At 50.6% G+C, this 23,702-nt stretch overlaps 1 protein-coding gene across 1 annotated transcript; it reads left to right on the top strand.

Annotated features, from left to right (window-relative positions):
* The first annotated feature begins 1,308 nt into the window (after positions 1 to 1,308).
* ENDOD1 (endonuclease domain containing 1) lies at positions 1,309 to 12,546 on the top strand. The gene is made up of 2 exons (XM_068425161.1): positions 1,309 to 1,819; positions 7,980 to 12,546. Exons 1-2 carry the CDS (start codon positions 1,526 to 1,528, stop codon positions 9,114 to 9,116), a joined length of 1,431 nt encoding a protein of 476 aa, XP_068281262.1. The 5' UTR covers positions 1,309 to 1,525; the 3' UTR covers positions 9,117 to 12,546.
* Positions 12,547 to 23,702: the final 11,156 nt, after the last annotated feature.

Genomic DNA, 23,702 nt, shown 5'->3' with positions numbered 1-23,702 from the left:
CTTTCAGTTCCATCATCTTTCCTGAACATGACTAACTCTTTCTGTCAGGGCTGGGTGACCAGGCAACTGTCTGGACCAAAACCAAGCCCACTTACTACATTTCCTGTTGTTCCCCAGCCTGTCCAGCCCACCTCCCTCTCACCCAACCGATAACACCACACCAAGGTATTCCCTTGCCTTGATACTTCTAGAAGTCATCCCTGAGTAGAGGAATGGTAGTCTTAGAGTCCAGTCTATTTTTAGCGCTTTTATAGGCTCCTCCTCTGACCTTGGACAGAAACTTTAACCACCCGCTGTCCCATTTTGTCATTTGCAATATAGACTACTCCTGCCTCATCTGCAAAGCACTTGTGGGTTGGTAGCACTTGGAGATTTTCATTTGGAAATCACTTTAACAGTATAAACCAGCTTTGTCCAAAAGAGACCCGTGCCTTACTGGGACCCAGGATTTTTTTAAGGTTGTTGGCAACACATCTGATCATATCTAACTTCTTAGGTGGGCCATTGCACATTTTCTTGACTCTGAGGAACTGCTCTGTAGTCTCCTTTCCATCCCCACTATTCTGAAAACATCAATTTTCGCAGTCACTGAAGGAATACAGCCTTTACCCAGCAGTAGCTCTGCTGATCATAAACTCAGAGGAGTGGTTTCATTCCCTTTAGGTAGATTTTTTTTTTTTGTTAGTTCCATGGGTGTGGTCAAAATATTCAGAGGTGGGTGTTGATTAGGGGTATCTATGTGATCCGAGGGTCTTCATCCTTCTGCCTCTTGTTAATCTCTCCTGAGGGGGGATCTGCCAAAGTGAGGTGATACTGCTCCACAGGAGAGTTTCAGGTGCCTCGCAGAGAGACGGGAGGAGAATGCCTTACCGTGGTGCCTTAGCAGCACGTGGCTGGCAGCAACAGCGGTGACAGACACCCCAAAAAGGGGCAAAGTAGGTTCCCAGCAGTGCCAATATCCTGCCACCTCTCTTCTCCCTCACCTTCTCCCTCTCCCTTAGCCAGGTTCATGGCTGGAGAGGGCAGCTAACACGTTATTTGGGGTGGTGAATCTGACTCTGCAGCATCCGCCTGGCAGCCCCAGGAAGATTTCTGGCTGCGTCAGCCAAAATTCCTGCCGGGGACTCTGCTGCAATGCAGCACACCACACCCCCGCAGGCGCTGAGCCCCAGCCTGGACAGCCGGTGCTGCTCAGCCCCAGCCCCGCACTGCCGTAGGCTTCCCTCCTCCCTTCCCAACGCGCCTTGGTGACTTCGGGTTGCCCGGCGTTATCTCCGGCGGGCAGCTGGCGGCCGGCGGGCGTCAGAGCAGCCCGTGGCGCACGTTCGGTTTCACGACGCGCTGCCTGCGGACAGCGCTGGCTCCCCGAAGGGATCGGCTCTGGTTTCGTATTTCATTTCCCTCGCACGCTACACCCGAATTCCAGACGCTTTCTGGCTGCGCTGCTGCATGGACTCAGAGCACAGGTCCTTTGCCATACCCAGCGGAGGCAGACGGGGCTTCCCTCAGCTCCAGGGAGTGGACCATGAAGACGTCAATTGTATTTTTGCTTTGTGTCTCAGTTTTCCCAGGCTTTTCCCAGGGCAGAGTTGTTGGAGAGGATGAAACTGGTTTTGCTGAGTGTAACGTGTTCTTCCCTGCACAAGTCCCACCCGAAGGATTTACAGAGCCGTTCCACGTGAAAATCTGTCAGCAGTACAACAAAGAGCCACGTTTTGCGACCCTCTACAGTACTAAGGACAAAATCCCTCTTTATTCAGCTTTTAAGTATACAAAGCCAGCCCAAAACGAGGAGGAGAACTGGCTGGTTGAACCGCAGGTAAGTCAGCTTTTCCTTCCCTGTAAAGCAAACGTTCCTGGAGAACATTCCTCTGGGGTGAAGCTGGGGATAGGATTTTGCAGAGGAGGCAGGAGCTCTTGCTTGTTGAACTTCTTTCTATATTAATTTAACACAAGCAGAACTTATTTTTGTGCTTGGAACTGAGCAAACAAAGAGTTGCTTTTCCCACGGGGCTTCTAATGAAGCTGGGATGGGAGAGGCAAGTCATCTCTGCCCCCAGCTGATGCGCCCGTCCTGCCTGGCCAGCTATGGCAGGCAGGGAGCACTGCGGTGGGTAGCAGGGTTAAACAGCGCAGTGTCAAGTTCAAGTTTGTTCTCTTGCCAGCGTGATCGCAGTGTTGATAAGAGCTCTTTAGCTTCGCTGCACAGGGATAAAACATCCATTTGTGGTTCACCAAGTTGACACTGCAGCTTTTTGTTGTGTCCCTGTGTTGCAGACTCCAGTAGGGAAATGAGTAGCCGTATCCTGGAGCGTGCAGGCTTCAGTCAGGTCAGAAGTGGCCAGGACAAAATGAATTTCCCTGGAGCCTCAGTGGTTTTTGTCTCCCCTGACACTTGGCATGTTTAAGCAACTCCTTCAGGCTGTTAAATTTAAAGGAAATCCTTAAAAAATTACTGGTGCCCTAAGATAACATGTACACTTTACCTTTTTTTTTTTTTCTGCCATGTTTCAGGTTTTTCAGCAGTGATCATGGGGAATTTTGTAGCAAACATCAAGCTACCCAGTCCATTGAGCTCAGGGAGGATTGGCAGTGTGCAGGGCTGCTTTCTCAGGGCAGGAACGGCTGCAGTATCAGAGCAGCGTGTTGGGCGCAGGGCCCTCGGGTGCTGGGTGCTGGATGTCTGCAAAAGGCTCCCCCCTGTCCCAGGAGAATGGCTGCTGTGCTTGTTTTCCTCATGTGGGGTGATGAGATACTAAGGCCATGAGGTCACAGGCAGCAAAGTCAGGAGATCCTACATCCCTGTCTTCAGTTTGGACTGTCTCCGTGCTCTCTGGGCTGGGTTTTAAGTTGCAGGAGCTCCCAAGGGTCTTTTGATCTGCTCTCCTTCCACTTCACAGACAGCTGTGGGAGGTGTCTGCTTGCCCTTTTAAAACAGAGGGAAGCTTTTTGCAGACTATGTCATTGTGGAGTTGAGGAAGAGTGATGAATATTTTAAGCATGAAGAGGGCCTAGGCGAGCGAGGATCTTTGGTCAATGCCATGGTGGCAGCAAGGCAAAGCGGCAGAGGTGAGATCCTTTCCCATCTGCCTTGGCCACTGACATCCTTCATCACCTCTAGCCCCCATACCTCCTCCTGCTCCTCATGATCTGACTCACCAGACCTGCCCAGGCAGGCTCAAAAGCCGTTCCTGCCATGGAGCAGTGGGCAGCCCCTCCACAGCATCTTCGGTTCTCCAGCACCTCTCTCCAGCCTGCTCACCTGCCCTCCCCACTTCATCCCTCTTCACCTCTCACCTTGTCATTGTCCCTGCCAGCACTCCAGAGCCCCAAACCTTATATCTCCTGCCACCAAAACCTTCTGCAGCTCCAGAAATAATTGGCCAGGTGCTACCTTTATTTGCTCTGGCTTCTTCCGAGCATCCCCATGGGTTACTGTGGGTCCGTTCTTAGTTTACACTAATGGGTCCCCTTCACTCATTGCTGAAATGCAGGTGTTGGAGGTGGGAGGCAGCAGCTCTGTGGCTCACTGGAAGAACCTCAGTCTGATGATAGAAGACTACTAGGAAAAAAAATCGGTAGAAGAATCTGTAACAGGAAGAAATCAGGACTGTAAAATTCCTACAACTCAAGAAATAAGCACGTACACCCCTCTCGGACACCGCCATGCCGGATCTGGGAGGAGAAAGTAGGGAAGAGATTTCATGCCTGTTATGTGTGTTCCTATCAAGGCTAGGTCAGATGGTTAGGAAAGGTCAGATGGCTGCTGAAGGGAACCCTTAGCAACACCTGCTCTGCAGCATAGCCCTGTGAGGCTATATTGCCTATTTTCTGGATAATTTCTTGACGGAGACAGGGATAACTGGGTATGAGCAGGCCCAGCTGCACAGTGATATGTGCTTACACCTATGTGCATGCACGTGGAGATGCAGAAACACAGCAAGCAAAAAGAAATTGCTATAAAAATGTTCTGAGCACGCTGGTGAGGGCCTCAGGGTTGTCACGTGCTTTCTTTTTGGGCAATGGTGTAAGCAGTGAGGGCACTGCCTCACTCCCTGTGTGCCTACCTCCTCAGGAATGTCTGCGGGAGAAACAGATGCCAAATGTAGCACAGAGGCAGTAACTGGGTGAGAAGTGCGAGGAATGTCAGTGCCACCCACTGCCGACTGGCAGCTGGAAACAGAGAATTAATTCAGCAATTAGTGAAAAATTAGAGAGCAGGAAGGGTCGGCTGATGAGCAGGGTACTGATGGGACTCCCCCAGGCTCAGGTCTGAAAACCTGCTCTGCCACAGATTTCCTAGGGGTTGAGAGCAAGTCACTTAGGTGGCTTTCACCTCATCGCATTTTGGTTGTCTGAAGACGTGTTTTTGACTCTTTCTGTAGCTTAGACAGAGATGGAAAACTCTGGAGTTGCTTTATCTGTCCTAATGTATGAGGGGCTGGATGAATCACCTTGTGTTTTCATTTGGTTGATGACTACCACCACCAACGATGGATTTGCATCACCCAGCTATAGTATAGCTGCCTCTGAGCTGCTCTTGCCATCTCTCTTGGTAGACAGTCAAGAGAAACAGGTACTTCTAGAGCCGCTCATGTGAACGTCCTACAACAGAAACCTTGGCGTAAGATGCACTGAGCCTCCTCCCTGAGAAACTAATCCCACACAAAGGTTGGATGAAATATTTCCACTGCAATCAAAGGCGTAAGCGTGCCTGCGGCAGTAGCAAGGGGAGTGGGTTGCTGAACTTCACATGGGATCCTAAGTACTAGGGTGGGGAAGGTGAGAGGTAACAGTGTCCTGCCTTGTTAAATGACCAAACTTGATGGAAGCTGCCTGCCATAATTGTGTGTTGCCATACTTTTAATCCCCCTCTGCCCCTTCTGTGGAACTACAACCCCCCCTTTATGAAGCACATCAATATTGTTAGGTGCTCACATCCGTACAGGTGTTCAGATGCATAATTTATTTTTAAATCCCCATCCTATGCATGAGGTGTTTACCTGTCTGCCTGGATCTTGCCCTTAGCTGTTCCAGGTTATTTGGACAGGTGGTTTCATGGCTGACTCCATCAATGCAGATAGGCTTTGATGGTGACACAAGCCAAAAGCTTTTCGAAGCAGTGAGGAAAGGTAGCTTGCACTGCAGATTAGATGCAGTGCTGGAGACAGCTTGCCTTTGGGGCTGAGCTGGAGGAGGCATGAAAACCTGAGTTACACATGAGTCATTACAAACCATAATATGATTTATTATAAGCATAACTCAGTGATGTCAGAGCCTTACACACGAACAGCACACAGCCGCATTTTTATCATGTTCTTTGTTAATTGCACCTAAACAATCCCAATGGTATGTGCAAAAGCCTGCAGCTGAGCAGGTAACCGGAGACATATTTTCTTGATAGGCACCTCAAGGTTTGCATGCATCAGCTCATAAGCAGAGAAAATTAAGTTTATACCATCTGCTTCACGTAGGCTGGGAATCTCTGCCAGGAGGCAGAGCTGACCCATCTCAGGTCTATGTGTCCTTGTGGTGTGGCACCTCAGCCCTTCACCATTTCCCTACGTTTATTGAGAAGGCAGTAGGGTCCTGAAGCAGGAAAGGGGCTGCAGTGCTGCCATGGGAGCGAGAAGGGATAAGAGTGTCTGCCAGGGTGTCAGGCTCAAAAGGGCCATAGCATGGGGGGCAGTTCCCAGGCACAGCCTCACACCCACGCCCACTGCCCCCATCACCCGTACTGTGGGATTAAACGCGCCGGGTGCATCTCTTGTCCCATGGCACAACACTGTTGTCTCATCAGAACAGGGAGAATGGGTTGGGGGGGCAGGGGGGGACAGTGGTTTTGTGGAAGGCAAAATGTCTGGCCTCATCAGCCAGCTGCAGCCCATGAGCTTGGGGTGTCTGAGCAAGAGGAGCAGAATGAGGCAGAAGCAGCGCAGGACGAGTCTTTTGTAGGTGGTGTATTTAGAAAAAGCTACAGCTTGTGCATCAGCACGTTGGACTCGCTGTGATCCTTCCAGTCCTGAAGCAATAGGCATCAGATGCCTCAAAACGAAGTGCAAGAAACCTCCTAGCAGGACATGAGGGGTAATGCAGCCCTCTGCAATGGCCAGCATTGGCCCTGTGACCAGCCTGGGTGCAGAGGGAGCCCTGAGCCTGCACCGCAGGGGCTTGACTCAGAGCCAGCCAGAGCTCAGTCCTACGGTGAGGGTGATGGATAGCTGCTGACAGGCACTGGTGCTGGCCCCCTCACCCTGACTCTCAGCACAGGCTGGCGCAGAGCTGCGAGGGGGTGATGCGGCACTAACTCTGAGTAAGGTTGAAGGACATCTGTCCAAGTGCAACGGCCAAGGGACAAGGAAGAATGACTGAGGAGTGATTCAAGGTAGAAAATGAATTGTCTGCCGCAGATGTGTCCAAAGTACATATTATATGGTGCAGTAAACAATTTATAGGCCAGGAGCAAAGGCAGCACGTTTAATTGGGTTATCACAGTGCTGGGAGCTGAGGGCCACAGCCTCTGAAACAGAGACTACAGGAGGCCGGGACTGCTAGAGACCATCTGCCACCCCTGAGCTTCTACCAACGTGTTCACCCTCTAATTTGGGGAAGAAAATTACAATCTATCTGGCACACCCCCCTAGAGCAGCTGCAGGCAGTGTCAATAGAAGTGACTAAGGAGCAGACAGAGCTGTGGCCACCCGAGAAAGACCTGAGCATGCTCTGGCGTTTAGTGATCCTGCTCCCACTGCTCATTACCTCCCCACGCATGGCTCCGTGCATAGCTCCAGGATGAATTCCTGCTGCAGCAATTGCTACCTTCGGCTCCGCAGCGCAGGCAGACACGAGTAGGTAGCACATATTCCATCAAGGACCTGTGGTGATGGTATCCAGGAGGTGTGTGGTCATTAAGGATGAAGCTCAGACTACTAATGACAAGAGGTTCAGACTACTAATGACAAGCCCTGAGAGAGCCCTAGGAGCTCACTGCCATGTGTGTGTTCAAGGCAGGGAAGTTCAGGTCACCTGCCATGGTGCCTGGCTTCCTTCTGGCTTCTTACACAATCAGTGGTGAGAGGTAAATGCCTTCCCTAGGCATCTTATATACCATGTTGTTTTTTTTTCTTCATGGCTTGGATTTCATAGTTCAGATGGATTGAATTAAGGTGCCACAGTAGGTGCTTAAATGAACTGGAGGTACTACCACTGTAGGAGATGAGACCATAACCTTCTGCCACTGTAGGACGTTGTTGAGCCTGGAGAAGAGAAGGCTCTGGGGAGACCTTCTAGCAGCCTTCCAGTACCTGAAGGGGCCTACAGGAAAGCTGGAGAGGGATTTTTGACAAGGGCATGGAGTGATAGGAGGAGGGGGAATGGTTTTAAACTGAAGGAGGGTAGATTTAGAGTAGATTTTAGGAAAAAATTCTTGACTGTGAGGGTGGTGAGACACTGGAACAGGTTGCCCAGAGAAGCTGTGGATGCCCCTTCCCTGGCAGTGTTCAAGGCCAGGTTGGATGGGGCTTTGAGCAACCTGGTCTAGTGGAAGGTGTCCCTGCCCATGGCAGGGGGGTTGGAACTAGATGATCTTTAAGGTCCCTTCCAACCCAAACCATTCTGTGATTCTATGATTATGGCCCTAAATCCTATTGGTCTTAAAAATCTCTTCCAGAAAGAAAACCACAAGTTAGCAGCTTGGTGCAGGCTGGCTGGTGAGATTCTGAAGGCTGTGTTGTGCTGCAGACCAGACTAGAGAGCTGCAAGCATCCTTTGCAGCCTAAACCGGTGTGTTTGGCAGGGCAGCTAAGTAGAGCATACGCTCCTCTGAAGCGCTGCAAGGAAAATAAGGAGGGAGTGCAGGATGTGGTCCGAGGCACAGCGGGTAGTAGCAGTCATAATGGAAAATATACTTCAAGGCCCATTTTACAAGTTGCTTTCTAGGAAGGCAAATTGCATCCAGTAACTCTTCTCTACTATTTCAGATAGATGATCCGGAAAATGACCTGCATGAAATGGTGCATGAAGCCGATGTCGTTGGCATTGTGGCCAAGCTTGGTGCAAATCAAGCCCTGACCTCAGACTACGTGGGCTCTGGTTACGAGAGAGGGCTGCTCAATCCCAGCTTGCTCAATGAGAAGGATTTCCAGATGGCCACTTACACGCTCACAAACGCTGTCCCTCTGAGCCCATCTCTGAGCAAAAGCTGGCACAGAGACATTGGGAGGGTAGTGGAGCAAGCTCTGGTCCCTCACTGCTCCAACAAGGACCATCTGTATCTCCTTGCAGGTGCAATTCCTTCCAGCGTCCGAGTTAAAGGCAAGGTGTCGGTGCCAGAGACCCTCTGGCTGGCATCCTGCTGTGATGCTCCGGAGGGGTGGTCCCTGGGACTGGTGAAAAAAATAAAGGATGAAAACAGCTTGGTGGACCTCACGGTGGGAGAGCTGGAGAAGCAGCTTCTAAGAGGAGTTCACTTGTTCAAGGGCAACTGTGGGGAAGACAACCAAAGCCAGGATAAAACAGAAGCAATACTGCAAGCTGTCAGTCAGATCCGCTCTGGAGAGCAAGTAGCAAGAAGTGACAACGAGGAGGCCAAAGACAGCGGCTTTGTGAGAAGAGTAGCTGGCATCATTGCTACCCCTTTTGTCAAACTTCTGGAACTCCTCATCTATGTGTTAGTGGGGCTGGTGAAATTTGTGTTTTATTTTCTGTGGTTTGTTATCAAGCAGGTTGGTGGTACAATTCTGGATGGAGTCTACAGCCTGTGGAACGGGGTGGTGTCCTACCTTAAAGCCATCACTATGGTGCTCATCAGCATCCCCTATGATGTGGGGAGGGTCATCATCAACATCTTCTTGGGCTTCCTACAGATTGTTCAAGATGTGGCGTCCCTCACCTACGGAATCCTGCGCATCCCTGTGGGGTTTGTCCTTCACCTCGCTGCTTTCCCTTACCACTCCATCTGTGCCATTCCCTCTGTCCTCAAAGACCTGGTCACCGGGATCGGGGGCACCTTCTCGCTGGTCATCGATGCCACAGCTACACTTCTGCATGGCTTTTATTACCTGGCTGGTCACATAGTCAAACGGTTTATCCCTAAAGGCTCCTCTGGTGACTGGTAGGGATGGAAACCAAGGCCGCAAAGACACGGAGTGAAGGAGGAGTGGGACAATGCTTTAAGATACGTGGCCAAATGCTGTCAGTTTTGTTCTGGTATTTATTGTAGTGACATTAATGGTAATGAACAGACTGGGGAGTAACAGGGAGGGCTGAGGTAGCGTCGCCGGAGGCCGCCACCATTGTAACTCAAGTTCTGTCTGCTGTAAAGTGTTTGGGTTTTATCAGTGCAGGCCACAAAATTTCTGTGATTTGCAGATGTCAAGATGCTTCCTCTGGGAGATGCACTAAATGTGGTACGAGGTTATTTCTTTCCGGCTATGATAACACTGAGACCTGTGCGCTGGCAGTGAGCTCTGCAGAAGCCCATCCCTGCCAGGGAGGAGGTCGTGGTCAGGGGAGGATTTTAGTTACGGGGGGTTTTCTGGGACCTGGAGAAAGGAGAAGGAGGCGAAGGTGCAAGGATTTGGGGCTGGGAAACAGCAGGGAGTGGAGAGAGATGGGGGCAAGGTCCTGCTCTTGGTTGAACTGCTCATTGCACCATGGTCCCACTGATGGAGGGGATGCGACTGGGCGTATCTCGTAGTCCGCAGGCCTTTCCAGGCAGCTGACTTCACGTGGATCTTGCTGTGAGGAAGGACCCGCTGCCCGTTCTTTTGTGTGGTGGGAAAACATTTTCCCATAGCCATACCAAGGTCATCTTCCCCCAACCCTTCCTTCCTCTCTGATGACCATTGAAGGTCTGAGCCCCGAAGCTTCTAGATGTGGCATTCCCTGAAGGTCTAAGCCCCGAATGTCTCAGCCCTGAAGCCCTTGTGCCTGCTCTGAAGCCCAGCAGCACCCAGGAGTCACGCTTTTGTCTTTGAATGAGTTGCCAACTGCCCTCCCTCTCTTGGGAGCTGACAGCTCCCCAAACATGCAGCGGTATTTATGTGCCTGAGGTCTCCGTGAGACGATGCCCAGGCTGGCAGCGGGTAACACCACAGCTGTCCTTCTGAGGCTTGTTTTGAAAGCACACCTCGCAGGGGGTGAAGCTGGCCTGAGGGACGTCAAGGAAGGTAGTCCTGCAATCAGGAGAGAAAAGTCAGAGGGAATAGGATATTCGTGGCGAGTTACTTGCACTTGGAGGTCCCGACAGCACTCATGGAAGAGGCCCCTGTCACCCACGAGAGGAAGAGAGGTCCACGTGGCTGTCGCAGCTGCAGGAGCCAGCATGGCCAAGCTCAGCCTGAGCCCTAACAGCAAAGCCTTCTGCTGGGCATTTCCCCTGCTTGGCTGGTTTTGGAAACCTGGAGGAAGGAGAAAGTGGTTGCATTGCCTCTGTCTCCTGCAGGGACTACGGACTGTCAGGTGGGAGGAGAGGCAGGAGGGGGATCTGGGGTGCAGTGCTTGTTTTGCTGTGTAAATACCCACCTGGTGAGCCCATGCACAAGCAGACACGTTTATGTCAGAGGGACACCCAACCTTTCTTCTGCATCGCTCATCCTCTCTGCTCGCTCTTCATCCCTTCTCCCTGCTGGTGTGAGCCAGGACCCCCCACATCTGGGACGCTGGAGCCAGGGGACCATCAGGGCCTTGCATCCAGACGAGGAGCACAGGGACACCCGCCGCTGCTGGAGGAGGGCACAGGGGTGCTGCCCTTCCCCGGGGCTTGGCTCAGCAAGGGGCTTTGGGTCTCTTGGTGTAGCTGCCTGCAGGAGGGAGGCTCTCGGTCTCAGCAGCATTTGCTCTGGCTGGACTGCAAGAGGCATTTGGGAGTCCTACATACACAGATCCTTCCCTTCACCCTCACTTCTGTCCCCCCCTCCAGCGCCAGGTTGGTTGTGGCCCCCTGATCTGCCGTAGCATCCCATAAGGAGTCCTAGGGGTGTGCAAGCCAGTGCTGCTGTCCCCATGGGGGACCCGGCAGTGCTGCGTTGGCAGTGGCCAGTTCTGGGTTGAAGAAAGTCCAAGTACTCAACACGGCAGCTTTGCCTCTCTTCCTCACGCTGCCTGTGGCGAGGCTGAGCTGGGGGGCACGGATTCAGGGGGTAAAGGAGAACCGTCTGGTTCATGGCGGTGACACAGGGCTTTTTCCTCAGCTCAGGGGCTGCGTTCAACGGAACCAGCTGTGCACGCACATCCCAGACCAGTGCACCCTGACCGGGTGGCATCCTGTTCAGCAGTGATGCTAATGGCATTGCTGCAGATGCCAGTGATGGGGATGAAGTGAGGAGGTGGTGGGATGAATGGGGAGAGAGGATGACTCCTTGTCACACCCTTTGCACGCCACGGCTGGTTTGTGGAGAAAGAGAGGCTTCCCGCAAGCAGCGCTGGCTTTGTTCGAAAGGAGAGGCAGCTTTTGTGTGCCAATATGGGTACCGCTGGGTGAAGTCAGCAGTGTTTTACAAGTCCCTCCTTCGCCTTGGAGCTGTTGGTTTGGGGATTTTGGGTGCAAGGTGGGGGGATTTCGGGTGCAAGGTGGGGGGATTTCGGGTGCAAGGGGCAAGGTCCAGATCGCTACTCCCAGCAGGCAGACAGCAGCTTGCAGATTCTCTCCAAATCAGATTTTACATCTCTGCTTACTCAAACGTGCCTTCCCTGCTGCAGAGCCAGATGTGGAGCTGGTTTCCCACTCCTTCATAAGACCCTGTCCCAACCCCAACACTCCTCTTGGGCTACATGGTCGCCGTCAAGGCAGCAGAGCAGCCAGCTCAGCTCCCAGGAGATGCCAGGGTGGGGTGACAGGGGTGCCAGCCTGGGGGACCCAGGGTCCCAGCAGCCTCTGAAGGCACGTGTGGTGGCAGCGGCTCCCAAGTGCAGCCCAAGCATTGGGGTGGAGGTAGCTGCCCCCCACAGCTGCTTGTCTTGTGCCCTTATCTCTGACCCATCTCAGCTGTGCGGTGCTGCGCAGCAGCCGGTGATGCGCTTCTCAGGGGTCCTGCGCCCAGAGCAGCTTCCCTGCACATTAACCCAGCAGCCCCCGCATCCCAGCCCCACCAGCATCTCCAGTGCACCTCAGGTCACAGTGACGTGGGAGCTCACGTGCTGAGAGCCAGCGAAGCTGAGGCACCTCGGAAGGTCTGCATTGGTGCATCTCCATCACCATCGCTACCCAGCCTAGCTAGGGTCAGGCCAGCACGTCTCCATGCTGCAACCCTGTCTTCTGACTGCGAGTGTTTGAAATCTGAGGGGCTACAGCACTGTAGAATTTGGCCAGATGTGGATCAGTGCTATTAAAATTGTCTTAACGTGCTCAGATTTCGAACGCTGAGAACCGCAACCAGCACGAGGCATTTTTTGTCTGCACTGCGTGTCTGAGCAGGCGATGGGAAATCTGCCTTGAACGCTGAGCAATTATCGCAGAACAAGCAACATCCTGCTACAGACTAACTGTTGTTTGAGATTATTCTCATCTGGGCATGATTTATGGCTTCTGAGCTTTGCTCTATCCTTGGAAACATATGGCTTCAACAAAATAAAAGTTACTTTTCCAAAGAGGGGCTGGAATCATGTTTCTGTCACCGTTGCAAACGAGATAACGCAACCCGGGGTGCCCTGACTAATCAAGAAAGCACCAGCAGCACAGTTGTTCTTTGTTACCACTTGACATCTGATATTAATGGCCCTTTGGTGCTTTTAAAACACCTTTCCTCTCTCAAAGGTCTTTAAAAGAGTCAATTCATTAAGCTGCAGAGTATGTAGGTAAAAGCTGCGGGGTTGCAGGCAGCGAATTTAGCTCTGTGTGTGCCAGAAGAGAGAGGGGATGTTTTAGTCTGGTGAGGTGCACCTGGGGTGCAACACGATGGCCGGTTTTGATACAGAAAAATCACATCACAGCAGGGTGATTCTTCACAGCTGACAGGGAGAAACTCCCTCTTGTGCGATGCCGTTCCTGGTTGTATCACAACTTCTTTAGGAGAGAACAAGCACTCCCTAAAAGTAGCCATTTTCCTCCACTGAGGAAAACGAGATCCTGGGATGAGTAAACCAGATGTTGGCACCTGCATTTTGCAGGTACCTCTGGACAGATGAACCCCTCCAGCGGAGTCTGCGTTCCTCTCAGATCTGCAGGAACTGGTGAGACACTGGAACAGGTTGCCCAGAGAAGCTGTGGATGCCCCATCATTGGAAGTGTTCAGCGTCAGGTTGGATGGGGCTCTGAGCAACTTGTCTAGTGAAAGATGTCCCTGCCTCCACCAGATCACCCAACACTTTGGCACGGGTGTCTGTGTGCACCTCGAGGTGGCCCTTGTCTCTGCTGCTTCCAGCCTGGGGCTGGGCACTGCTAATGGCAGAGGGTCTCAGCAACCCTGGCAGCACAGCCCCTCAGTCACAACCCTGGGCTCAGCTCCTCTGGGTCACACCTCTGCTGCCATTGTGTGTTTTGGAGCGGCTCACGTCTGCGTGGAGCTCCATCACCAGCTCTGTACCTCCCTCCGGCCAGGGAGCTGCTCCAGTTCATCCGGGAACCTGGCCACGCTTGTTCACAGGTTCTCCCTCCAGAGCAGTCAGTGCCAGAAAATTGAAAAGATATTGGAAAATAAGTGCCAGTGTAACTCGTTTGGCCAGGAAGGATTGCCTGGGAGCGAGGAGCGTGAGGTGTGTCTGGGGTGTGCGTGTTAGCGAGGTTGTGATCCTGTGGGTTTGGCATGGGACGATTTCTCTTCATGTGATGGTATCCCAGGCTGTTGGACTTACTTCGATTTGGGAATGGATCTCTCACTGGGTGACATCTGCCATTGATTTCCACCAACTGGTGTTTCCACCCAAGCAGAAAGGCCTACAGACTTTCCAGCGGTGTTAGAGTTACAGCCAGTTGGAAAATCTCCAAGGAAATGTATCCTGTCAGAACAGGGTGATTTATCAAACAGGGCTCTTTTCCTGGCTGTTTGCCATTTTTAGTGGAAAAGATTTTTCAGGTCCAGGCTAGAACGAGGACCAGAATCATCGAAGAGCAGCCCAGGGTGTGGATTAGAGGTTTGGACATGGACATTCGGCACCCACTCCTGCCTAGAGCCAGGCTTGGCATGTGAACGTGGCTGTCTCCATCTCAGAGTGCCCTTCCAGCCATGGTCCATCTGAGCTTATGTCTCATTTTCTCCCATTTGTCAGGGTGAAAAAAAAAACCTGTTTCCTTTCCGAAAATACTGTGACCATTTTCCTGGGAGGTAGAAGCCATCTTCCACTGAGCCAGCAGCAAAGTTGCCTGCAAAGCCAAAGCAGTGGCTTCAAATTCCTCTGCAGTACCATCTTTATTAATAACTTGGTGTTTTAAACTAATTTAACTTGGTGGAGAATGGACATTTGGAGCAGATGTCACTGCGTATTTACTGCTGTGATATTGTGGATTTTGCTGAACCTCCCAGTGTCTGCTGGTAGAAGATGGTTATGGACCAAAGCCAGGAGCTGCAGCAGGTGAGCAGGACGATGCTAGTGGGCAGGGAGGAACCATGGGAGCTCCTCACTGGTGGGAGAAGAGCAGCAGATGGATGGGATGTTTCAGACTAGATTTAAGGAAGAAATTTTTTACGATGAAGGTGGTGAAACACTGGAACAGGTTGCCCAGAGGGGTGGCAGATGCCCCATCCCTGGAAACGTTCAAGGTCAGGCTGGACAGGTCTTTGAGCAACCTGATGTAGTTGAAGATGTCCCTGCTCACTGCAGGGGGGTTGGACTACATGACCTTTAAAGGTCCCTTCCAACTCAAACTGTTCTATGATGCTATGAAACCAAGTGGCTGGTAGCTAAATAGTGAACAGTAATGGCTGAGAAGTGATCTCTGCTTGGTCCTGACACCAACAAGCTGCTGAGATGAGTGGAGCAGCTCCAGAGGGATGATACGATAGACTCAGGGAGACATCGCTATCTGGATTTATGCCACCCAAGTGTGGGCATTTAAAATCTCTTCTTTGCGGGCACTGGACTCCCTCCATTCAGTATAAATATCTCACCAGGCTTTCACCTGGGCACTTCAGCTGCACGCCTGAAGCTGGGGCCAATGAAGCTTAGCTGGGGTTGGTGGCTGATGAGGCTTGCCCCACACACGGAGACCTTTGAGGGGTCCATTGATGGGGGTCACCCAGATGATTGTACAGGTGGGATGGTCTTTCCCACAGCCCCTTGGAAGGCTCTTTGGTCACTAAGTCCATCCATGCGGGTAGGAATGATACCAGGGGCTGATGCCTCCTGAGTGCTGCTGGAAATGACCCCCAGTGCTCATGGCCACATTCAGGTGGTGGTAGGGATTTGTGTGTGGTCCTGCTGCAACAAATGGGATTAACCACTGTGTGGTTAATCAAACCCAACTCAAATCCTATGAGTTGGCCTGACTGGTGTGGAGTGATCCCATCCCTCAAAGAACTTGGACCACAATTTTTTTAAGTTCATGGAAAACATGCCTATTTGTGGGGTGGCTGAGTGCATCCTTCACCCTCAGGCATCTGCGGGATGTAACTGTACCCCTTTGCACTGTAGGTGATAGCCTGCACTTAAAAAAACCACTGCACTCTGCAAAACTGAGATGAGTTATTTGATGTGGAGCAAAGGGGCTGCCTTCTCAAGGATCTGTGAGACCACAGAGCCCAGTGGCTGCAGAAGAGGTTTGAATGGTAACAATTAGCATCCTGGTGCCAGATGCAAATGATCTCTGAGGCTTATCATCCCACCAGTAGACAGTTAAGGAGAAAGGGTGACAACTCAGATGGCAGGTATCATCAAGGACTAGGGAACAGGCACTCAGGCTCCAGCGATGGAGGAAAGTTTTGTTCATCCCCAGATCCTGTAATGCCACAGATCATAGAATCATAGAATCGTTTTGGTCGGAAAGGACCTGTAAAATCATCAAGTCCAACCGCTAACCTAACACTGCCAAGTCCACCACCAAACCATGTCCCTAAGCACCACATCTACTCATCTTTTAAATACCTCCAGGGATGGTGACTCCACCACTTCCCTGGGCAGCCTGTTCCAATGCTTCACAACTGTTTCGGTGAAGATATCCAATCTAAACCTCCCCTGGCACAACTTGAGGTCGTTTCTCTCATCCTATCACTTGTTACCTGGGAGAAGAGACCAACACCTGCCTCGCTACAGTCTCCTTTCAGGTAGTTGTAGAGAGTGATAAGGTCTCCCCTCAGTCTCCTTTTCTCCAGACTAAACAACCCCAGTTCCCTCAGTCGCTCCTCATCAGACTTGTGCTCCAGACCCTTCACCAGCCTCATTGCCCTTCTTTGGACTCGCTCCAGCACCTCAATGTCTTTCTTGTAGTGAGGGACCCAAAACTGAACACAGGATTCGAGGTGCGGCCTCACCAGTGCAGGGTGCAGCGGCATCCCCCCAAGGCCAGTCAGAGGGAGGTTTGGTGGAGTGGGATGTATCTGAGCTCCTTCTGCTCCTTTTTTCTGCAAAAATCGCATTTTTCTTGATTTGTTTTTCAGCAGGAAAACTGAAGAAAAAACCTCGGGGTTAGCTTACATCTAACAAAAAATGTTTTCAGTATCACTGTGCTGTATTGCAGATGTGCACTGGAGTTTGATCTTCTGTGAACTGAACGCTGCAACCCAGCAGCGTTTCCCCTGACGTGGAGGGTGGAGGTGGATGAGACTCTCCCAGGAGATGACGATTCAGGGCAGATGCCACCCTCTGGTGGAGCCTCTCCATCTCTCCACTGGTTGCAGAGGAAGCCAAGAAAGATTAGCTAGGTAATTCAGCAAGATAAGATAAATTAAACATCTGTATTCAGGCACCGTCATCTCCCCAGCCCAGCTCTTCTCCTCCTGGGGCTTTTGGTGGATCATGAGAGACACCAGACATTGGGGACAACATGGGAAGGTGGTGTGGGCTGAGCTAAACCCTCTTCTGTGGGGTTGCACGTTGCAGCAGCAAACTGATGGGGAACTCATTCCTGGGCAAGTCAACACTGAACATCGCAGGTCCTGACGGCTGGAACACTTCGGTTTGGGCTGAAATCACAGGTTTTGTTGTATTTTCTGTATCCGTTTTTTGGCAACATTCTGTTCCCTGGCCATGTTGATCCTCTCCACACCAGCCCCAGGCAGGAGGAGAAGGAGGCTTCCCTTCTGCAAAAGCACTTTGGAAACGTTCAAGTTTTGCTCCAAGGGCCTGAAGAAAAGCCCAAGGACAAAAAAGCACGTGCAGAGGATGCAGAGGGTAGGTTTTAATTTAGCAGGAAATACAAATCCAGTGGTTCTCTTCTTTTATACATTGACAAGCTTACAAAATACTAGTGATATTTACCTGAGCTCATTAGCGTGATGAATGATGTTATTGGTAACATCTATAGTTCGAGCTTGGATTTGCAGAGCCTCAGCTCTGCTGTCCAGGTGTCACACCAGATTGCTGCACCACGATCAAATTAAAAGTTATTGTGGGGAGTTTGCGTGCTCCCACATGGCCTGTAATTTGGGCTAATTTAGCCTGTAGTGTTGAAATAAAAAGTCCTGTGCTGGTGGGTGCACTTCAGCAGCAGCAATTAATGCAAACGCTTGGTAAAGAGGATCCACCAGTGGCCCTATACGGGTGTCTGGAGTTGGTCTCCATTTCTTCCCAGTGCCATGACACGAGGAGCCCGAGCCCTCACACCACATGCAGGGTGAAGGTGCAGGGACCAAATCCAGGGTTGGGCTCCCTTGGGGTGGGCAGTGTCCTGCCCTGCTGCTTACCCGTTCTGGGGGGCCTTTGGGAAGCAAAGCAGGAACCCTGCAGCAGCCCTTGGCTTGGAGGGGTATCGCAAGGTTTTCATCTTTTTCATGATGGTGCTGGCGACAGTCACCCTCCCTCCCGCCCGGAGCTGCACCGGCGCCCAGAGGTGACAGCCACAGTGCCCGTAAGGGGACAGGAAGCTCTGCCTGGACCCGACATGACAGATGTTTTCAGTGTTTTGAAACTCTCATTGAAAGCAAATAAATAAGCACTTGATGTATTTAGAGATCTACTTTTTTTTTTTTTTTTTATTGTGATAAGTGTATTTTTCAGGGCAGGATGAAGCTGAACCAGCCTAAGATGCCAGCAGGTAATGACCATGCTGTGACAGGGGTTTTTGGGGGGGATTATTTCCATTGCAGGGTGAGGCGAGGACAGGCCAGCTGAGCACCCAGCAGCTGGAGGGTAAAATACACCCAAACTACCCAGGTCCGTGGCTTGTGTTAACTCCTTTTGGCTCCTTGGGAGGGGAGAGGAGCACCTCTCCCAGGACAGAGCCCCTTGGTGACGCCCCCTTCCCCGGGGGCTGGATGGGGCCGATGGCAGGACCACAGGGGCTTGGGGCCATTCGGCTGCTAGATAAGCTTGGTGTTGCCCCAAGCCAGCACCCTCGGCACATGGTACCTCTCTCCTTCGCATTTCCTTCATGGTTTTGTGGCTCTCGTCAACTTCTGCTCCGGGGCTCGCTCAGGGCTCCCTGGAAGAGGGAGGGAGCAGCTCCCGGTGCATCCCACCGCCCAGGGCTTTAACAAAACAAGTTTCTAAGGGGAAGGTGACAAGCCCTGTATCAAGAGTGAACATCGCGATGCCCATCACCCCACCCCTCACCACTGACAACTGCTCCCCTTCGGTGAGCACTATACATTTTTCAGGACCTATGTTCATATAGATTAAATACAATTATTATCTATATCTATGTATAGATTAAATAATCTATATATTAAACAATACATAGATTAAAAACCAGGACAAGGGCATGGAGGGGAAGGACACTTCCTGGACCTCATCCCAAAACACATGACGCTCTGCTCCAGAGACATGTTCCCCAGGACGTGGCAAATGATGGCTTGAACAGGAGACGGGTTTTATCCATTTTATTTAACCAACGAAATTCCTACTGATAACAATGAAAGTAATTTCAGCAAGTATAAATGCGATACAGTTTTAAACAAACCCCATTGTTCCGTACCTATAAATAGATTTTTCAAAACCTCATAAAAAGTGCAGATTTATGAATTGCTGTTAAAATGTTAATACATGATTCCTTTGTTTAAAAATGCATTTTTGTCTCTTAACTCACAAAAAAAAAAGAAAGTTCCTTCTGCATCTGTTCAGATAAATTCAAGTCGGGTAACTTAAAAACTAACAAAAGTCACACACACACAAAAAAAAAAATCCATCCCACTAGGTCAGTCTGTCCTCTGCAAAAAAAAAAAAACCCCACCAAAAAATACCCCCAACCAGCAACAACAGAAAGAAATAGATGATGAAAGCTGCTGCGGGAACCCACAGTGAGCTCCCAGCAGCTGCCTCACCTCGCAGGCAGAGCTCCTGCGAAAGCATGGAGCCCGTGGCACGCCTCGGGAGCTCAGGGCAGGTGGTGGCCCGGGAGGCAGGACAGGCGACGTGCCACCCGCCCGCGGGATGCTGTGGGGACCGTGGGACCCACAGAGCTGCCCCCTTTGGGGTGGTGCGAGGGAGCAGCAGGATCAGAGCTTTGTCCTTAATCCTCTGTCCCGAAACACCTGCGCGGCCGCGGCAGGAGGGGGCTCACAGCTGCTGGGCTGGGGCTGGGGACAATTTACCCCCTGTCCAGGGGGTGAGAGGTGGGAGATGCACCGATGCGGCACCCCAGTGCTGCCCTGTCCTGCCCTGCTGCCCAGCCTGCGGGCAAGGGCGCTCACACCCGCAGCCGAACCGGGACCCAACGCCGCTTCCTATCTCCGACGTGCCGGGCTCTGCAGACAGCAAATCAAGGGCTAATTTTTGCACTTGAGAGAGGCTTGGAAGCTTTTTGGCTGCAGAAACCCCGTGCCCATGTTTTTGGTCCAGCGGCTGGTCCGTCCATCCCTCCCAATCCAGCGCGGCTCACGTTTCCCCCTGTGCATCGGCGAGCGGACCGCGGGGGCAGCCGGCAGCAGGCTTATGGCCACGGGGGGCTGAAACACGCGCCAGACCCCGGCCTTCCTGGCGTCTGGGTCCACATGTGGCCAAACTTGGGGCAGCCGTGCAGCTCGGACCGTGCTGTTGGCAGAGAGGGGTTCAGCCCACCCAGGGCTCAGAGGTCCCCCCGCGCTGCCGGCATGCCTCTCGCTATCTACAGTGGTATTTTATCTACAGCAGGGTCTGTTTAGCAAGAGCAGTTTAAAGTGGCTATGTTTATCAAGTTTGCTACTTTATGAATTAAAAAAAAAAAGGAAAAAACAAAAAATCAAATCCCAACAACTATAAATACAAAGACTCTCACACACCAGACACTTGCAGCCTGCGTGACTCATAAACCGCATCAATATTCTGTTAAAAAGCTTATTCTACTTAAAAACTATACATAGTACAAGAGACCGAAATGGCAGTCGTGTACAGGCACACTGCCTGCCCCAGGGTGGCCCACAGTCAGGTGCGTCCTAAAAAAAAAATCCAGGAGTTACAGTAACACGGCACAGGACTGCAAAGCCGATCACAGCTTCTGCTTACACCGCACACGGAGTACCGGGGGGACACAAAATAGAACTGGTGTTAATACTGATGGATTAAAGGGTAACTATAAAGATCAAAACAGACGTTTCACAGCATGCTACATATATTGCTCACAAACTTTTTTTTTTTTTTTAAAAAAAAAGGCTAATACAAAATAAGGAGTTGGCAGTCTGATTTTCAGTTATGTCAGACAGAAAGATAAAGCATATACATTCATCGTGTGGCTTTCCAGCAAAAGGAGAAAAGGGTAAAACCGACAGATTTCAAGTTTACAAAATTCCTATTTTTTTAAGCTACAGTTTATATCCAGTTCCGGTCACAGTCGTGAAAAGATTTCTGACTGCGTGGCCTTGCACAGTCCAAGGGCTGTAGCCTAATTATTATTATTTTTCCCCTAAAAGTGGCTGCATCTCCCACTGCCCCGAGCGGGCTGCTCCTGCAACCACCCGGGCACGTGGCAGCCGGGCTGGAGGCAAGAGGTTTGGGTCTGGTGGCACGACATGAGCGTGAAGTGGGGAATGAGGAAGTCTCAGACCGTGAGTGTTTGGACCTGCTGCTGTCGCTGCCCCCCAGACCACTCAGCTGGAGACACAACGCTTGCTGATTCACGCATTTTGTCTGAAAACTCCCTTCACAGGGCTGATGGGGGTAAGAAAATGTAATTCAACAGTGACATGGTTTTTGGGCAGAAGCAAAAGGTTCCCTTCCCCTGCTCCATCCGTGGAGTAAGGAAAGGGTCCCGGCTCTTGTCCTACAGAAGCCCTCGGGACACCTCGGAGGGAGGCATCTCCCACCATCTCCCCTACGCACAGACATATGCAAGGACCTCTCGGACACATCAGTGAAGTTTCTTCAACGGACCAACATGTCAAAACTCCTCCTGTGCTGGTTGTGTGCCTTGAGAGCGCCTGTGGTGTGTACCTTCTGACGCCAACAGTGTGACTTGCTCCCCACAATTAATATATTAATTGGCATTTTCCACCTCTAACTACTGTCGAGAACAAGAACAGAATTCAGATTTCTATTTCCCACAAGCCCTTATGATGCTCAGCACCCGTAGGAAAACCCAACCAACCCTGCCTACGTCTCCAGCAGCCACTTCATGGCGCGCATTTAGATTTATCCCATAGATAAGCAAAAAACCCAAAACCACTTGCTCCAGAGGCCGGCCGTGGTCTGCCCGGCTGCAAGGCACCTGAGGAGCTGCTGACCCAACGGCCCTGTAAGCCTGCCTGGCACAAGGGGACCTCAAATCGCCCATTACATGTCCCTCGAAGAAACCTGCACAGCTGAACAGCTCAAGCACAGGCAGTTTTGCCAAAGACAGCGTTTCCTTAGTGGATCCACTCGATTATTACTGTAACTCCAGAGATGGGATCTGACACGCTACTGGCAAATGCTACCTAAACATTGTAAGCAAGTACTGAGTGTCATTCTTTCGAACAAGATTTAGAATTTTCCTGTCCAGAAGTAACCTAATATGGCAATTAAGTGTTTCTGAACATGAAAAAGACCCTCTGAACTCAATAGCAAATAGTGATGTGGGAACCTAGCGTTGTTTTACGAGGTTAAGGCTGGGAGGTTGTCCCTGCATGACTGCTAGCGGTTGTGAGTTGGGAGGATAGGAAGCACTTGATGCAGGGAGGTGGTGATGGTAGGTTGGAAAATGACAATTTTTGCCCCTGGTTGAGCAGCAGAAGGATTAATGTCTGCAAGAGAGACCTCATGTGTGTTGGGGGAGCAGCAGCATGACTGTATGCCAGGAAATGTGCTCTAAGGGATAAATCCACACTGCTCAGGATGCTCCTAAAGCTTCCTCCTGTTACTGTGCTCTCTCCATCTCCCACACCTGTGATCTATGCAGTAGGTATGAAATGCTAAATTTATTTTCATTTGGAGATAAAAATTTTCATTTACAATTCCCAAATGTGGAAAAGCTGGTGCATGCATCTCTTCAGACAAACACAGTGCTGGGGGACATGAGGGAAAATAAATCTGAAGTTCATATAGTGAAAACTGACATTTTTGTCCAGCTCTTGGAATGACCACTAACGGCAAAACACCTCTTAGAGCTTTATATTCAGATCAGCTCTGGGAAAGTTCACTTACAATGAATCCACTCCCCTCCCTCTCTACTTTGTGCAACATCACCCCTTATTTATGGGAGAAGGATTCAAACCTCTACGGAAAGTAACTGAAAGAACGTCACTTGAAATCAAGAAGATTTGGAGTATTTCCTTCTGGCCAAAACTTTTTAGTCCGGGCACAAGCTATCCACTTGCTACCGCCAATAAATCTTTTCTGCAAGCAGAGGTTAAATAATCCAGGTCTTCTAAAAGGGGAGTCCAAACTCTGGAACATGAGCCTGAAATGCATGCCTATGTTCATGGAAAACACACATGCATGAGAAACATCGAGAACCTGTTCCGCAAGAGCAGCAGCTTACAGTTTAACTGCTTTGGGAAAGACTTCTCTATGCCTATAGTAAGTTCCCAAAACAACCCACTTCGGTAACAATCGGTGCAAATCACATGGATCTGCTACACATTATTCCTTCAATCTCTATGGAAACTGATTTTATGCTATTGAATTTGGGTGACTAAGTATCTTACAAAAATCTGACTCAAAAATGCAAGGGGGCACCTTGTAGGATTTTGTGAAGAGCCCAGGTGCTTAAATTCCCATTGAAATTGAGGCAACCAGCTGCTTTTTCCAAATCCCGTGGAAACATCTCTCAGCATCACTACAAACAAAAATACTTTTGAAGAATCTGGTGCTTTGACCTTCCGCATCCAAGTAACAGAGAAGCAAAATGTTTCCCTTTTTGTTCTGTTCTGATCTGTTCTAAATTTATAGAGACCTACATTTGTAATTGTTTACAATCACTGATTTCCCTGTCCTTAAAGTTTTTTTAACACATAGGAAGAACTGATAGTGGCACTTCTTTAACTCTCAAAGCTGAAAGTACATCCTTTTCATTTTAATGAAGTCTTTAGGACAAAGAATATATGTTTCAGTTCAGTCTTGATGAAAATAAATCCATCTACAGCTCACCCAAATTCTCACAGGATGCCACAACACTAGCTTTAGTAGCTATCTGCACAGGCTGTACCCCAGTTTAAAATGGTTTCTGTTCCTGTATGATGGCACTCTTGTGATGTTCGGCCACAGGCAGTGTTCTGGGAAATGCA

The sequence above is a fragment of the Nyctibius grandis genome, chromosome 2 (genome assembly GCF_013368605.1).
Source record: "Nyctibius grandis isolate bNycGra1 chromosome 2, bNycGra1.pri, whole genome shotgun sequence".
In the NCBI taxonomy this organism is placed as follows: domain Eukaryota; kingdom Metazoa; phylum Chordata; class Aves; order Nyctibiiformes; family Nyctibiidae; genus Nyctibius; species Nyctibius grandis.
This window is presented reverse-complemented; position numbering and strand designations above follow the sequence as displayed.

Bases quoted from the DNA above. Each gene is read 5' to 3' on its own strand.
- ENDOD1 (XM_068425161.1), top strand. From the start codon at position 1,526: ATGAAGACGTCAATTGTATTTTTGCTTTGTGTCTCAGTTTTCCCAGGC. The intron at 1,820-7,979 runs GTAAGTCAGCTT...CTACTATTTCAG, and splicing joins ACTGGCTGGTTGAACCGCAG to ATAGATGATCCGGAAAATGA.